The following is a 15,886-nucleotide window of genomic DNA, read 5'->3' as shown; positions in this document are numbered from 1 at the left end:
TGAATATGAATCTCAATTGCATCTCTGATTCATAGCATTTCCAAGCTCAGTGAGAATAATCACTTTACATTTGCCATCACAGACCTCTTAATAGCACACTGGAAGTCAAAGCACTGAGTTCCTTGCTGCAATCTCATGTTCAATGGAGCAAATCCCATTACACTGAATCTTAATGGGACACCGAGCAGAGAAACTACAGTTAAATGAAAGAACAAGCAGAAAGTATAGCTAACTACACAAGAAAAAAAAAGTTAGATATGGTAATATTAAGAGATTTCTGTAGCTTTTAAATTAAGCTTTAGAATGCTTACAAGCAATGATGTACCACTTTTAGCCTAAGTAAGGCTAAAAAGGCAAGTGAAGGCAAGACTTAAAGGACGTGACAATAAGCAAGGAGTATAGAAAAGTTTCACATCTCACAGCTAGAACAGACCATAGCCCACAGGTTTAGACCAGTTCAGGTAAACACAGAGAACAAAATTAAGCTACGTTACATCTAGTCTGTCCAGAGAGAAATGAGAAATTACTCCCGCTTTCCTGATTAATATCCATGTAGTTTTATACTAGTGATTAGTTTATAAAAGAAGTGTCTGAGGCAGTATAACTCTATTCATGCTGAACTTTCCACCTACTGCTTACACTGAAGCCATTGGTCTTTGGCAGCTTCAGACATGAAGCTTGAGTAAGCTTGAGTCATTCATTACTTTTTCTGAGGAACAATATAGATTTCCAGTAGACAGATTCTTCTCTTCCAACTGAGTTTTTAAAAGAATAGTCTTGATTTGAATTTCTTATAATACATAATTATACTGTACAATATCGTATTTGCTGCAATACATACTTAAGCTTTCCAGGAAAGTTTTTTTTTTTAATAGTCATTGTTACTTTATTTTCCTCAGAACTTCAACTGATCTCTACAGGATCCTTGGTCACGACCAAGAGTAAGTGCCATGGCTTTCTCCAGAGCAAATAAAGGATTAAGATACCTGAAATTCAGTGTATCTGTTAAGAATTTCATTTAGCAAATTTTGTTTGCACACCAGCACTAGAAATAATGTATTTGAAAAAGGCATATTTTGTTGGATAGTTTTAGCCATAAAGCCTAATGAAGTGCGTTGCATGGAAGTAATCTTGATGTCCCACAGGAAGCAGAAATGTCATCTGTGCCACAAGAGCTTTCTGCAAGCCACTGCTCTGTGCATCACATGCTCTTTACTGGTTTAGTAGTGAAATTGGCAGTGCTAGGTTAGCAGTTGGTCTTCAGGATCTTAAAGGTCTTTTCCAACCTGAACGATTCTATGATTTTGCAGCTATGTTGTAGATAGTTTTACCATACTAAGACAATAGCATCTCTACACTTCTTGTCACTCGTTTTTAGTCGCAAAGTTGCTATGTTCAACATACAGGCAAAAAGCACTGCTTAATTGCGCTGTGGAAAATTATTTGCACAAGAACTACAAAACTGAGCTTAAAGAAAAACATAATTTGCAAGCCTGGTGGGAAGATACATCATTACTGCATTTCCACATGACCATTTTTTCCCTTGCATTTTTAGCACGCATTTTCATGTCACTTGGCACGTCTCACACCATCGCTCAGAAGAACTTATTTGGGGAATATAAAACCTACCTTATCACACATCCTTAGCCACAAAAAGCAACGAACTGTATTGCATGGCAGTATTTCTATTATCGCAGGGGAAGACTTCATTTTAGCTCTTTGCTGTGTCTCCTGTATTTGGCCGTTATATTGACGACCGTAGAGAGACTTTCTCTCAAGGACACACAGAGTTCCTGAGTACCTCACCAGGCCCACTATTCCGTACCGCCCAACAGACGACAGACACGTTACTACACCCTCAGCTTCTCTTAGTGCACACTTATCCTCACACCAAACTCTGCATCTTACAGAGGCAGTCATGACCATCAGAACCAACACCCACACGCCGCTCCATCGGACTAGCTGCCCCAGGTAAGCCCACACACCCGCCACGCCCCACGCGAGACACAGCCCCACACACCCCCTTACTCCCTAACGGAACGTTCCATTCGCAACAGGTAGGCTGAAGTAGCAGATGGGACATTCTACCGCAGAACGAATGCGGGCAACAGTGATGAGACCCCGCAGTTGGAAAAACCCGCCCGCCGCAACGTCCCGCCCTCCGCCGCGGCCATTAAGGGGGCGCGGCTTCCGGGCGCCGAGTTCGAACGGGCACGCGAAGGCAGCCTGCTCCGTCATGACCCAGTCGGTGGTGGTGCAGGGTAAGGGGTCACGGCACCCGGAGCCCATGGTCTCCTTTCCCCATCCCCTGCCTGACCCGCGTCTTTCCCCTTTGCAGTGGGCCAGTGCGGGAACCAGGTGGGCTGCCGCTTCTGGGACCTGGCGCTGCGGGAGCACGCTAACGTTAACAAGGTAACGGCGCCGCTGCCCCGCGCTTCCGGCCGGCGCTGGGCTGAGGGAAGCGGCGCGTTGGCCGGGGTGAGCCGCCTGCCCTGGTTTCTGCGGGCAAGCTACGGTACCCCTTACTTCGTCCTGGGCCCTTCGCTGTGGCTGTAGAGCGCTGTGTTTATTTGAAGGCCGCTTCATTGCGGGCAAAACTATCCCCAGGTTCTTAAGCCTTTTAACTAATTATCTCTTAATTCAGATCAGCTTCTCTAGCCTTACCCCCTTGAAAAGCCCATGACGGGATTTGAAGCAGTTAATGAAAACGGAGGCTTGTTTAATGGAAGTCTTTTGCCACTTGGCAGTAAAACAAAAATGCAGCTCACCAAAGCCCAACTTTGTTTTTTTTATGTTAATGTAACCTATGCAGTGACTTGCTGTACAGTTGTGCTGACCACAATAGCATCGTAAGGATGGCCCAGGATTGTTGTGAGTACCCCAAACACAAATGCGCTCTTCTTGTTATGACTATAAACATACTGCTTCCTGATAAACACCGTATTTTAGCCGGTAACAGTGAGCAGTCCTTTTCAATACCTTCAGTTGAAGCAGCTGCAAAAAGCAATGGGTGAAGTTTATATGCATAGGCAGACTATCTTGGTTTTACTGTTGCAGGGAACAGTGACTTCCAAATTCTGCCTCATCACATCTTTAGAAGTACGGTAACCAGTCTGTAAAATAATAGTGCTTAAACTTGCCAGGTCTCTTTAGTTTTATGGTGGGGTGAGTAATTTCCATACCACCACTTAGCAGGGAGTTTAGGAATCACTGATACAGTGTGATATGCTTTCCACAGGACTTCATGGACATCGATGGTATGGACATGGAGCCCATGATGAACTGAGTCTGCTAAACAGCAGCTATGCAAATTAATTGTATTGGGATTGTCAGTAAAATCCTAAATTTTTGAAATTAAGGAAGAGTAGTAGTTTTCGCTGGTGCTGAAAAATTAGTTTCCTAGTTACATCTTCTTGAGAGTTTTAATATCAAGCTCATGCTTCAATGAAATGTTCTTTTTAGAGCTGACTAGAGCTAGTTGAATTCAGTATAGATGTTGTCTGTTTTGAGTGGGGAGGTTTTACAGGTGACCTTCAGAGTTCCCTTCCAAATTAAGTTATTCTGTGAAAAAGCACTGAGAATTTCTGATGCATTGTCTTGTGTTGTTTCCTTTTAGAAAGGAATTTATGATGAAGCATTAAGCAGTTTCTTTAGGAATGTAGATACAAGGTAAGTCATCAAGAAGCTCATGAGTTTAATACAGAAAATCAATAATTCTGTATCTTCTTTTAACCTAAGCTACAGTTTTGTTTCAAGTCATATTTCGTTCTAGAAGAGGATTTAACTTTTTTGTATTCTCCTCAAAACACTATCTTTACCTTTCCATTTTAACTGTATTTACTTCAGAAAGGTGTTGAAAGGGTTTGTCTTCCTTTCTTGCTGTCCCAAAAGTGGACAGTCAAGATGTGATAGCTTTTGCCATTACAAATCAAGATCACACTGCAAGCCCTCTGAATACCAGCTTAGCGTAATTTCTTGAAGAGCTGCAGGAGTAATTGTACGTAAGGCAGTCATAAAAGGTCATGTCATTTTTCAGACCTCTTTTGTCTGACTAGTTTGTTACACAAGGAGTGGTGGCTATGATGTTTTATTTTTTTTTAAGGTTAACCAATATGTACTGTAAGAGCATTCAGTCATCTCTTATCTGACCAGTTATAAAAATCTATGCAGTTTGCAAGAATGAAACAGTTGTGCACTTGGATATTGTTGTTTCGTTTTATTTAATTAAAAAGCATGTGACCAGCCTCTGTTTTCTTCTATCATGTGGCAAAGTTGAAGTACAACATGCAAGTGTAACTAAAGTGGCATTGTAATACTGTTTTGTATCAAATTTTACCTCTGAAAGAACATGCAAGTGCATTGGAGTTTATAGTTGCCATTCCTTGTGGGCATTTCTTAGAGGATTTTTTTTTTTTAAGTCCATGAAAATTTGGTTGTAAACAACATCTGTGTATGTGCCAGATGAAACCACCAAGTTTACAGTTGAAAGGTTGGCTGCAATAGAATCATCCATTTTCTGTCTGTAAAATGGAAAGACTTGTAAAATTGGCAAACTTCAGTTTTCTATGCTATGGCCATACCGCTGTTTAAAATAATTAATCCAGGCAGGTTATCCTGTCAGAAACAGCTATGAGCAAAACTGGCAGAACCAGGCAGACTTTTTTCTGTTATGGTTACAGTTAACCTGTGTAACATTAGAAATATGCTTATGTATGTGTATGGTTTTATATGCAGAAATATATGTAAAGTTGAGCTTAAGGAATTCTAGAGGGCACAGGGATTACTTTCAGCAACTGAATCAAAATGATTCAGAATGACTGAAAGTATGGGCTAGACCACAAAAACAGTAGTAAGAGAAAGCAGTGTTGAATTGGGCTGTTTGGTTTTGGTTTTGTTTTTTTTTCTTTGAATTTTGTTAGTGCCTGAGGAGAAATAGAATTTCCTTGGCTGGATTTACTGGTGCTAGTGGATTCATATGGGGAGTAGTGTAGGCTAATTGAATCACATGAGTACTGGAACTGTTGTGAGCTGCTCAGCTAATGAGAGATACCTGGATTGCTTCTTTGAGTGAGAAGGTGGAAGATCCTTGAGGAACCCAGTGCAGCCCCATAATCTTTAGTTCTGATGGGACTGAGCGTGGTCAGAACGTTTGGCTTTGTTGTGAATTTTAGCTTACGATTTTGGAATATTATTGTGGTTGAATGTAAAATACAGTAAATGAAGAATGAATGAAGAATAAATTTTGGCTTCATCAGCCACCAAATATGGTAAATAAATGAGGGGGAAATTAGATCCATTTTCTAGTATCCCTGCCTTTTTTTTCCCCTGTGTTAAATATAGTTTGGCCAGACGGAAGTACCTCATCCTTTGAGTGCAGAAGCACCAGCATTCATTGTGGAAAAATGTGATTGTACACAGTGCATAGTCCCCTGGGCTGGCTCACTACAACTCATCCTGGAAAAAAAAGGAAAATTAAGCTGTGTCAACCCAGCATGATTTCTGAACTGGTAAATCTTAATGGCAAAGTCAGTCAAACACACAGTTCCATGCTAGTGCAGTTATACAGCCTTCACAGCTTGAGCAGTAAGTAGTGCAGTGCTGCACTGCCCCCATTGAAAAGCCAGTGGTGCTACTTGGTATGCTGTGTTCCATTAGATGACGCAGATATACATACTACATTCAAGAGGAAAAATAATCCTTTCAAGTTTTGGCAATGCTTGTAGAATTGCCACAGAGCAGAGGCTGAATCTGAGGGTAAATTTTCCATGCTTTCAGCTTCCTGAAGTACTGCTTAGGGTATTTCTCATAGAGATCATGTCCTGTCATTGCACAGGAATTACTAAGTCTTTCTTGGCATCATTTTTGGGGTGTTTTTGTTTACATTGTGGCAGTCTTCTGAATGCAAAAGATTAAGGAGAAAATTTTATTCTAATATACATATTGGCTTATTTTCTATTATGATTCTAAGCTTGCTGTTTTGTTTGGCTTTATTTTTTTTCCAGAAGTGGTGGTGATGGTCCCGATATTTACAAAGGAAAAATCTGCTCTTTAAAAGCACGAGTAAGGCAATCCATAAAAGTCACTCTTTTTACACTGTATATTTGCTTCCAGCTATGTAGAAATTTTCATAATTGCATATGGTTTTTAATACTACTTTGAATAGTAACATTTATAATAGTATCTTTTATGGTACAGTGGAGTAATGTAGTTTGCTGCTAGTCTTGATGAGTAAAATCGTAATTTCAATAAAATGATTGTAGATATTACCAGCAAAGTTTTTATTTTCCTTTTCTAAGGAGTGGGTTTCTCTGAGCCACTTTAAGTGTCTGAGAAGCAAGAAAACCTGAAACAGAAAAATGCTTTCTTTATTGGGGCAAAGCGTTATGAAATTTTAACAAAATTGCATTACCCAAAATGTCCTCTTGAATGATTTCTAGCAAAACAGCCAGGGTGAATCTAGCTTGTCTCCTAGTTAACAACTAAAAAAAAATGTTTCTCTTGAGCAGACTAGAAACAGCATGCCTTTTATATTGTAAATAATTTTATATTTCTTTGTGTGATTATTTCAAAGGGTGGTTTGCTTACTTACAATTTTAATTCTTCCCTTTCTCAAAGGCACTGTTAATTGACATGGAGGAGGGCGTGGTAAATGAAATTCTGCAGGGACCATTGAGGGACGTGTTTGACAGCAAACAGCTTATCACAGATGTTTCTGGGTCAGGAAACAACTGGTGAGAACCTTTTCAGACACATTTCTTAGCAACTAATTAGATGGCATTTGAAAAGGGAAAGGATAACAGTATCTTTTTGGTTTGTTCTGCACCTGGGGAGCTGTAGCATATTACCAGTAAACTTTGGAGTCACTGTTGCCTGGAGGAGGGCTTTGAAAACCCTTTTACAGAAGGATAATTATGCTGATAGATCATTTTATCTATTTTTTTCTCTTTTTTTTTGATTTTTCTTTTTCAAGAGAACATGCTTTTTATTTTTATTTCTTTGGTGTTCAGCTACTTTCATTGCTTAGTTGAAACCATAATCTAGTTTCACACTGTACAACTAGTATGGAAATGAGATATATGAACAAATATGCTTCTGATTTCTAAGCACCAGAGAGTCTGGCTTTGTGCATATAAATTGCATTACCAAAAAGAGAAATTCAAGAAAAGATTGATTAAGATAATGAATTCCAAATTTTCCCTGAGACCTTGATGTGCTTCTAATAATATTCGGTGCACTAAAGACTGGAAAGCAAATCATCAGCAAATGTACCAAGAGAGAGTGCAATACAGAGAATAAAGCATCCTGTAACTTCACCACCTGGTAGGCAAGTGTGTTGAAAATGAGCTGTTAAGGAGGGGATTTTATTGCTGGTAGCAACTGACTCAGTGCTCAAAGGGAAGTCACTATACACATTACATAGGGATATCCTTATTGTTAAGCAGTGTATAATATAACTTATTATAATTTCCTCATCCAATGTGTGAGTTTATTTCCTTAACAGTACAAAATAATACTGCAGACTCCACAGCTGTGAATTTACTGCTGCTTGCATCCTCAAAATTAAACCCATATCCTGACTCCTGTATTTACATGATTTAGCCACATCTGAGCAACTTGCATAAATTAAGTGTTGCACCCAGCTCTGGACTCTCAACTCTAAAATGACAAATAGGAGGAATTAAAAATTGAAAGATTTATTGAGGGATTTATTTTTTTTTAAAGTACTTTTTATGTCCTCAGGGCTGTAGGTCATAAGCTGTATGGCTGTCAGTATCGGGAAAACATTGTGGAAAAGCTGAGGAAAGCTGCAGAACACTGCGAATGTCTGCAGTGTTTTTTTATAATTCATTCAATGGGAGGTGGTAAGTAATTTTATTTATCATTAATGTAATTACACCAGCCACAGATGGAAAAAGAAAAATCTGGCTCCTGAAAAGATCAGTGTAGTAGTCTGTCATTCAGAATGCAGAAGAAAAAATTAGCACTGTCCAATTAAGTAGACCTGTAATTATTACTTGGTTTGTTAGAGCACTGAGGACCCAAATCATGAGTTAAGGTAAGTCCTACACAGAACAAAAATACAACTGAAATTTTAAACACAAGGAAATGAGTGGATCAAGACGGGTACCAAACAAGGAAATACTGAGGTATTACTGGTCAGAGGAAGGGACAGTAACCTTGGAACACTGACATCGTTGTTGTAATGAAGATGTTTTTAATGGTGGGAGTTTTCTAAAATGCTTTGAAGGAGTCTTCTAATGTTGTTTAATATTAGAAAAACTTCACTTTTCTGAGGAAAAAAAAAAACCTCTTGGAAAAAAACCCTCTTGAAACCAGTCCAGCTAGTTTGTTAATAAATCAGAAGGGAGGAATCCCTTGTAGTGACAATTTTGTCATTAATGTATTGCCACTAAGCCTTCCTGCCCCAGAAACATAGGGGGAGCCTGTATTATAACTGGTTATGATGTGGAAAAAAGAACAGAAAATTGCTTTAAATATGAAGCAAGCGCCTTTTTTGTGGCCATTTGCTTAATTTGAGAGACCCTGCAGATCTTATTTCTGTTATTGCAGAAACTTGCTGTCTTGTTCATTGATGAAATTGTCTGCTGCTGAGAATGTTAGCTGTCCAAGACAGAAAAGCTAAAGTTCAGTTCTCCGATTTAAACTCGGTGCTATGTGCTACTGAGGAAAAAAGGTGTGCTGAGGTAAAGAGGTGGTTCTGTTTTGATTGGAGAGCGAGAAAACTTTTTATAAAGAAATCCCAAAAGGAAAGTAAATAATTGTTTGGGGCAGTTCAAGGTTTTTAATGTTTTATTTCAAAATTCAAATTAAAGATTTTAAAATAAGAAATCAAAATACTAGTAGGTCAGAAAAACTGTTGCTTACACAGAGCCTTCTGGTTTGCAGAAATCCGAGATTGTATACTTCATCCTTCGGGTATACTGTAGGAAATACTTTTATCATTTAATTACTTTCCTGTCTGAGAAAAACTTTTGTTTGAGCCTCCACTGTCAGCCAAATGCTTCAGAAAATATTCATTAATATGCATTACTGAAAGTTGTAAAAGTTTCCAACATAAGTCTTAAGGTGACATGGGGAACCTTTTATCTTCTCTTGTTCTGTCTTCATTCATAATTAGGGACAGGATCTGGTCTTGGAACTTTTGTACTAAAGTTGCTTGAGGATGAATTCCCAGAAGTATATAGATTTGTTACTTCAGTTTATCCCTCTGGTGAGGATGACGTTATTACTTCTCCATATAACAGTGTTCTGGCTATGAAGGAGCTTAATGAACATGCAGACTGTGTGCTACCAATAGAGAATAAAGTAAGATAATATTCTATTTCTATCGATATCTTTTTTTATTAGACTTCATGTAGGAAGTGTTTCTTCCTTCTGTGTATGAATTTGAGTACCATGTCTTAAAAAGCATAACTTCATTTTTTTAAGTAGTAATTGAAACCCTAACTCGTTCACAGGATTTTGAAATTAACAATTGTTATCACTAAAAAATTGCTCTTCACCTTCAAAATAGAGTGAATTTTCTCATGTCTATTTCAAGGTAAGCAGTGAAAAGCCTCTATTTGCAGAGGTGGAGAGTCTTACAATCTTTTAGCAATCAATTTTTTGCATAGTATTAGTGGAGTCCTGCAAGGTAAATAATTCATCACTCCAAATTCCAGCAGGCTTTACTGACTAGTGATGTGAGCATCATAGGCATACCTGAATAAACAAACCACTAGACTCATTTGTATCTAACTTCAGTGGCTCTCTTGTTTGCTTGTGGAAAAGGCAAAAGAAAGGGAAATATATTTAGGGAATATATTTCTGCTTTCACAAGAATTATGAAAACTTAAAATGTAATCTTAGAAGATGAGGATTTTGAGTGGTTGAATAAAAAACTTTTGAGTCAAGCTGTATAGATGTTTGACTCGGGAACAAACTTTTAGAAACACATCAATCAGTTGGAATTGGTCAAAAGTTGAACTTACATGTACCAAAGGTATAATCTTTGAACTGACAGAACTGTGTCTTAGCTTTCTCTTTAAAACTAATTGAAATTAAAAATTGGAGTACTGAATTTGAAAGCTTTGTGCTGAAGACTTCTTGTGTGCTTTTTTCTTTTCTCTCGAAGTCTCTGTTTGATATAGTTAATAAAATTAATCAGATGGCAAATTCTGGGAAGCTGGGGTCAACTGTGAAGCAAAACAGCTTGGTAACATCAAGTGCAGGGAGTGCAAAAACTGTACAAGAAAAGCCATTTGATGCAATGAATAACATTCTAGCCAACTTGCTGCTGAACTTAACAAGGTAAAGTTACAGCTTATTCCTCTGTAAAAGTATTATTTCTGGAGGCCGTGTGTGCTGCAAATCAACTCAAAGAATACTAATTGTTTTCCATTTGCTATATCTTTTCTTTTTAAGAATTACTAAATGTTTAAGTATTTGAAAGTAATCGCATTGCAGTGGTGTTGCCCTACCTGTGGTAGTCTTAGAACTGAAGTAAAGAAGGTTTATATGCAGAAGGATACTGTCTTCCATTAATACTTAACAGAGCCTAGGGAGATTTGGCTTTCTAGGCCAGTTATTTTATAAATACTGTCAGATCACTGTTGCTCCTACACTGCCTATTGCTGCAAGAAACTCCTGGTGAAATGCACTACTAAAACTGGTGTTGGGCAGCTATGGCCACATACTGAAAAACAATGCTAAAAACTGCAATCAGGAAACAAGGTCTCAATCTTGATGATTTATTGTTCTGTAATGAAATGTGTAAATAAGACATAGCACTGTTACTGCCAAATGTGAAAGCTTAGTACATGAAGGGTTTCTTGAATGCTGTGTTGTTCAGCTGTTGTATAGAACAGTTGAAAACATAGAAGTAATGAATGCTCACATTCTAAAAGTAATTCCCTTAGTTTGCAACAGTTTCATAAGAGTCTGTTAATTTTTCAGCTCTGCTAGGTTTGAAGGTTCCCTTAACATGGATCTTAATGAAATCAGCATGAATTTGGTTCCATTTCCTCGACTTCATTACTTGGTTTCAAGTTTGACTCCTCTGTATACGTTGGCTGATGTTAATGTACCTTCTAGAAGGTAAGAAAAAAAAATCTATAGTGAAACTAAGGAAGGTTAGAACTTCTAACAGTTTTAAATCTACCGCATTTTCAAATCAGTCCTGCTAATTTTAGGAACATCCTTTGTCCCTTTTCTCTGTAATGGTTGAGCCAGTCAACCTGAAATCTACTTTTGTTATCTCTGCTGGGAAATGTTTCTGTTGGAAAATGTGTTAATCAAAAGACTTTGTGATATGGGTTCTAAGTAACAGTCTGCACCTGACTCACAAAATCCTGTGAAGACAAATAAGCAATTAAACTAAACTACTTGGGAAGTAATGGCACCCTACTTCAGTCTGGAGATACAGTGAGGCCATTTAACAGCTCATTGTAACACTAACCTGACAATTGTCGCATTTTGTGATTTTATTTATGCCATGTCATGGCAGAAAAATAACCAGTTAAAATAGATTTTATTTGGTTTAGTGAATTAAGTTCAGTCAGCAAAAGGTCCAAATAGTGACAGGCAGCTGGGGTAAGTGGTAGAAGTATGCAAAGTGAAGAAGAGGGCAGGACCACTCCTTTTCTGTGATAACAGGTTGTGACAATCAATTTGGTCTCTTGAAACCATACCCTGAGGAGGTAATGCAGTGCTGCAGGGAAGGTAGCAGACTACGGGGAGGTCCTCAGTCAATCACGTGTTAGGGTGAGGTGGAAAGAGGAATATTTTTGTCTCTAGTTATTTTTAATAGGAAGGTTCTGGCAGGGGTCATTGGAAAGAAATAGAGGTAATGGATGCAGAGAATTTGGAACAAATGGAAAGGGTAACTTGGATATTAATTAAAATGAATGCAGTTGTCGAATTCATTGATCCTTTTAAATAATGATGTATAGCAGTTCTGACAGGGTCAGCAGCACTTTGGTGTTTCTTGTGAGATCCTTCGCAAGCAGTGAGATTGTCTACTTAAATTTTCATGTAACCCGAGCCTGAAGTAGTTACGTCCCTTTACATATTTTTTAATACTTTGTAACCATTGACCCAAAATTGCCATAATAAAGATCTCTTAGTCTGTCCACTTCTCTGGCTTTTTGACTTTGGACTGAACGGTGGCTTGTAACATGAGGGAGAAGAGGGGGGAAGATGGATCTGGTGTGTTTTTAAAAATTATATTGCCAACTTATGTGCATAAAAGGGTTTGAATCTTTTTCCTGTCATTCATGGTCCCAGGTTAAATGTATTTTTATCTCTAGAATTTTATGAACTTTTAAACCCTGAAGGGGGGGCATTCTGAAGAACTCTTGTACCCAGCTTTAGTAAGAGTACATAACTGTTTTCTTTTCACCTAGGTTGGACCAGATGTTTTCAGATGCTTTCAGCAGAGATCATCAACTAATTCAAGCAGATCCAAAGCACAGCCTCTACCTTGCCTGTGCACTTCTTGTTCGAGGAAATGTGCAGGTTTCAGACCTTCGCAGAAATATTGAAAGGTTTGTAGTACCACAGAAAGTAGTCATGGGGTTTGGTTTTGAAGCTGTTGTCAGTTGTCAAGAACATTCTCAATTTTCATTTTAAGAATTTCACTACTGTTGTGGTTTAAGCCCAGTCAGCATCTCGGCCATGCAGCCCTTGCTCACTCCCCCACCTTCCTTCCCCCGCTCCCGGAGGGATGGGGAGGAGAATCGAAAGAATGTAACTCCCACAGGTTGAGATAAGAACAGCTCAGTAACTAAGGTATAACACAAATCACTGCTGCTACCAATGATAATAATGATAAGGGAAATAACAAGGGAAGACAATACAACCACTCGCCACCTGCCAACTGATACCCAGCCTGACCCAAGCAGTGACCTAGCCCTTCCGGGTAACTACCCCCAGTTCATATAGTGGACATGACGTGGTGTGGTATGGAATACGTCTTTGGCTAATTTGGGTAAGGTGTCCTGTCTCTGCTTCCACCTGGCAGAGCATGAGACTCACAAAGTCCTTGGTAAGAGTAAACATTACTGAGCAACAGCTAAAAACATCAGTGTTATCAGCACTGTTCCCAGGTTGAAAGTCAAAAGCACAGCACTGCACCAGCTACTAAGAAGGAGGAAGATAACTGCTACTGCTGAACCCAGGACAAATACCAAATTAGTTTACTCGAAAATAGCTTTCATCTTTTCAGAAGGGAAGAAACTGTAATTAATTTACATAATGAGTTGGAGTAAGTGACAGTGTTCTTGGGTTTACAAATAAAGGGAGCTGACTAGACGTTCCTGTGCTTTTCCTTTCTCAAAAATGCAAAAGAAAGCAAAGCCCAACCTTCCAGAGGTCTTCTGCAAGTAAAATATTTGAAGAGTAAGTTCCGTAGTAGAAGTTTGCTTTTACTGAACGGAAGGCTCCTCTGTGTCATTGATACTTGCATCATCAGGAATCATTCCTGTGTTAACTCTGTTGTTAGCACTCTGCTTCTACCTTTTACACTATTGATCTACATAGTTATAAAAGGAAAGGCAGGGGGAAGCTTTGCATACAGAATGGAGTTTACAGGCAAACAGGTACATGGGGAAAATTTCTGAGAATATAAAGCATTTTACTTATTCCTAAACTACACGTGGACTGATTGTCCCCACACAATATTAATCTCCCCCTCTTGTAAGTCTCAGATTGCTTGCAGTCCCTTTTATAGAAATAGGTGTTTGTAACTTTATTTTTCAAATCCTGATATGTTAAATTAACAAAACTGGTGTTTGTAATTTAAATTTAAAATGGACACTGTTTTAGTCTGAAGTCTAAAACATTGTGTTCAAAATGATAGTTAAAACTGGCTTGGTTAGTTCTGAAAGTTTAAGTGTTAACCTTTTCAGACTGTTAGCAAAGGAAACTTGTTTGTGCCCTTTACAGTCCTTCGTTATCTACATTTTTGTATTGCAGGTTGAAGCCTTCCCTGCACTTTGTCTCCTGGAATCAAGAGGGCTGGAAAACTGGTTTGTGTTCAGTACCTCCTGTGGGCCATTCCCATTCTCTTCTAGCTTTAGCAAACAACACCTGTGTAAAACCAACTTTCATTGAACTCAAAGACAGATTTATGAAGCTCTACAAGAAAAAGGTACAACTCATCATTATAACATCTGTAGCCACTAATCATGAGCATCTTGCTTTATTGAAGCAAATCTTAGTATCGCAAAGGAACTGCTTTAAGCCCAAGATTTTTGTTTTGTTACCTCTCAAGGAATCATTCCAATGGCTGCTGCTCAAAAAGTGTAACCTCCTTATTGATCTCTACCTACCAGGCTATATACTTATTTTCTTCAGCAGCGAGTCAGTATCTGACAGATCTGCCTACCAGCTTGTGGTGGATTGACTTTGGCTGGCTGCAGGTGCCTACCAAGCTGTTCTCTTCAGCAGGACAGGGGTAGAAAGTATGGATGAAAAGCTTATGAGTCAAGATAAGGATAGGGAGATCACTCACCAGTTTGTCATGGGCAAAACAGATCTGTCTTTGGGAATATTAATTTACTGCCAATTAATAACAGACTAGGATAGTAAGAAATAAAACTGAGAACATCTTCACCCCACTCCATGCCCTTCTTTCCCAGCCTCAGTTTCACTCTTGCTCCTTCCTCCCTGATCTTGGTGTCTGCAGGCCTGTTTCTCACATTTTTCTAACTCCCCTCTCTCACAGCTGTTGTGCAGCATTTTTTACCCTCCTTAAATAAGTTATCACAGAGGCAGTATCAGCATTGCTGCTGGGTTCAGCTTTGGTCAGTGGCACATCCATGCTGGAGCCAACTGGATCTGGCTCTGTCTCGCATGGGGGCAGATCCTGGTTATTTTCTCACAAAAGCCACCCCTGCAGCCGTGCACTCCCCCTCACTACTAAAACCTGGCCACATAAAACCAATACACAGTTTGGTCAGGCGAACCCAAAAACACAATATGAAAAGATGGACATATAAAAAATCAGTAATGTCGACTGTGATTTCATAGGGGATTATTACTAAAGTTGCTAAGTATTTAAACAAGGAATGTCAGAAGTCTTTAAATCTATGTCCTACAGTCTTTGCACGCTCCTCTTCAGTGTGGGCTAAATGATATTTATTGAGCCAAAAGGGTTGGGTGCCAAGAAAAAGGAAAACGCTGATTTTTTTTTTTTTATTATTATTTATTTATTCTCATAGGCTCACCTTCACCATTATCTGCATGTAGATGGGATGGAACAAAACTGTTTTTCTGAAGCTATATCATCTTTGTCTGATCTAATAGAAGAGTACAATGAACTGGATGCCACAAAGGGTGGGCCTAGAACAGATCCATCAAGACTGAAGATAGTTGTTTGAAGAAGGAAGGACTGATTTAAAGAAAAAAGCAATCCCCCAAGCATCTGACCTTTGAAGCATGGAATTGAATTGAAACATGTCGAGCTATTGTAATTCCAAAGTGAGACTGGAACAATGGCTTCCTTGGCTCTGAGAGGCATCATAGTAAGTGACAGGCCCAGACTGTAAGAAAGATTTGAAGGCATCTAATTATGGTAAACATATCAGTAAGAGCCATCTTCCTAACTGTGAATTGACATACCATATGCTGTAAAGGGGAGAAGGAGAGGTTATAGCAGCCAAAAATGTCCTTTTATCAGATTTTCATCTTACAGTAAACTAAAGGCAGGTCTTGCTTCAAGGAAGGATCACTGTTGTTTTATAGCAAGCAACTACGAAGAGAAGCCTGCATCATCTCTTCAAAGGTGAAAGCAAGTCTGTAATGAAACTGGCTTCTTAAACTTTGCAGGATAGTCATAATTTCAGAATGCTCTATGTTCATAGTTGTAACATTTTTGCTTCCATGT

At 38.8% G+C, this 15,886-nt stretch overlaps 1 protein-coding gene across 6 annotated transcripts; it reads left to right on the top strand.

Moving 5' to 3' along the window:
* Positions 1 to 2,142: 2,142 nt before the first annotated feature.
* Positions 2,143 to 15,730, top strand: TUBE1 (tubulin epsilon 1). 6 transcript variants are annotated; one of them, XM_057413216.1, is made up of 12 exons: positions 2,143 to 2,261; positions 2,339 to 2,412; positions 3,617 to 3,669; positions 6,006 to 6,060; positions 6,616 to 6,731; positions 7,741 to 7,862; positions 9,140 to 9,327; positions 10,136 to 10,311; positions 10,957 to 11,097; positions 12,405 to 12,545; positions 13,975 to 14,149; positions 15,222 to 15,730. In XM_057413216.1, the coding sequence occupies exons 1-12, from the start codon at positions 2,237 to 2,239 to the stop codon at positions 15,378 to 15,380; spliced, it is 1,425 nt and encodes a 474-aa protein (XP_057269199.1). In that variant the 5' UTR covers positions 2,143 to 2,236; the 3' UTR covers positions 15,381 to 15,730. The 6 variants fall into 6 exon arrangements, with proteins under 6 accessions (XP_057269199.1, XP_057269198.1, XP_057269200.1 ...); XM_057413215.1 differs by having other exon boundaries at positions 6,003 to 6,060; XM_057413219.1 differs by lacking the exon at positions 3,617 to 3,669 and having other exon boundaries at positions 2,234 to 2,261; positions 6,003 to 6,060.
* The last annotated feature ends 156 nt before the right edge of the window (positions 15,731 to 15,886 follow it).

This window comes from Pezoporus wallicus, unplaced genomic scaffold (genome assembly GCF_028554395.1).
Source record: "Pezoporus wallicus isolate ANWC-B61680 ecotype Strahan unplaced genomic scaffold, APGP_CSIRO_Pwel_v1 contig_7505, whole genome shotgun sequence".
In the NCBI taxonomy this organism is placed as follows: domain Eukaryota; kingdom Metazoa; phylum Chordata; class Aves; order Psittaciformes; family Psittacidae; genus Pezoporus; species Pezoporus wallicus.
The sequence above is the reverse complement of the archived record's forward strand: the minus strand, read 5'-3'. Positions and strand labels throughout refer to the sequence as shown.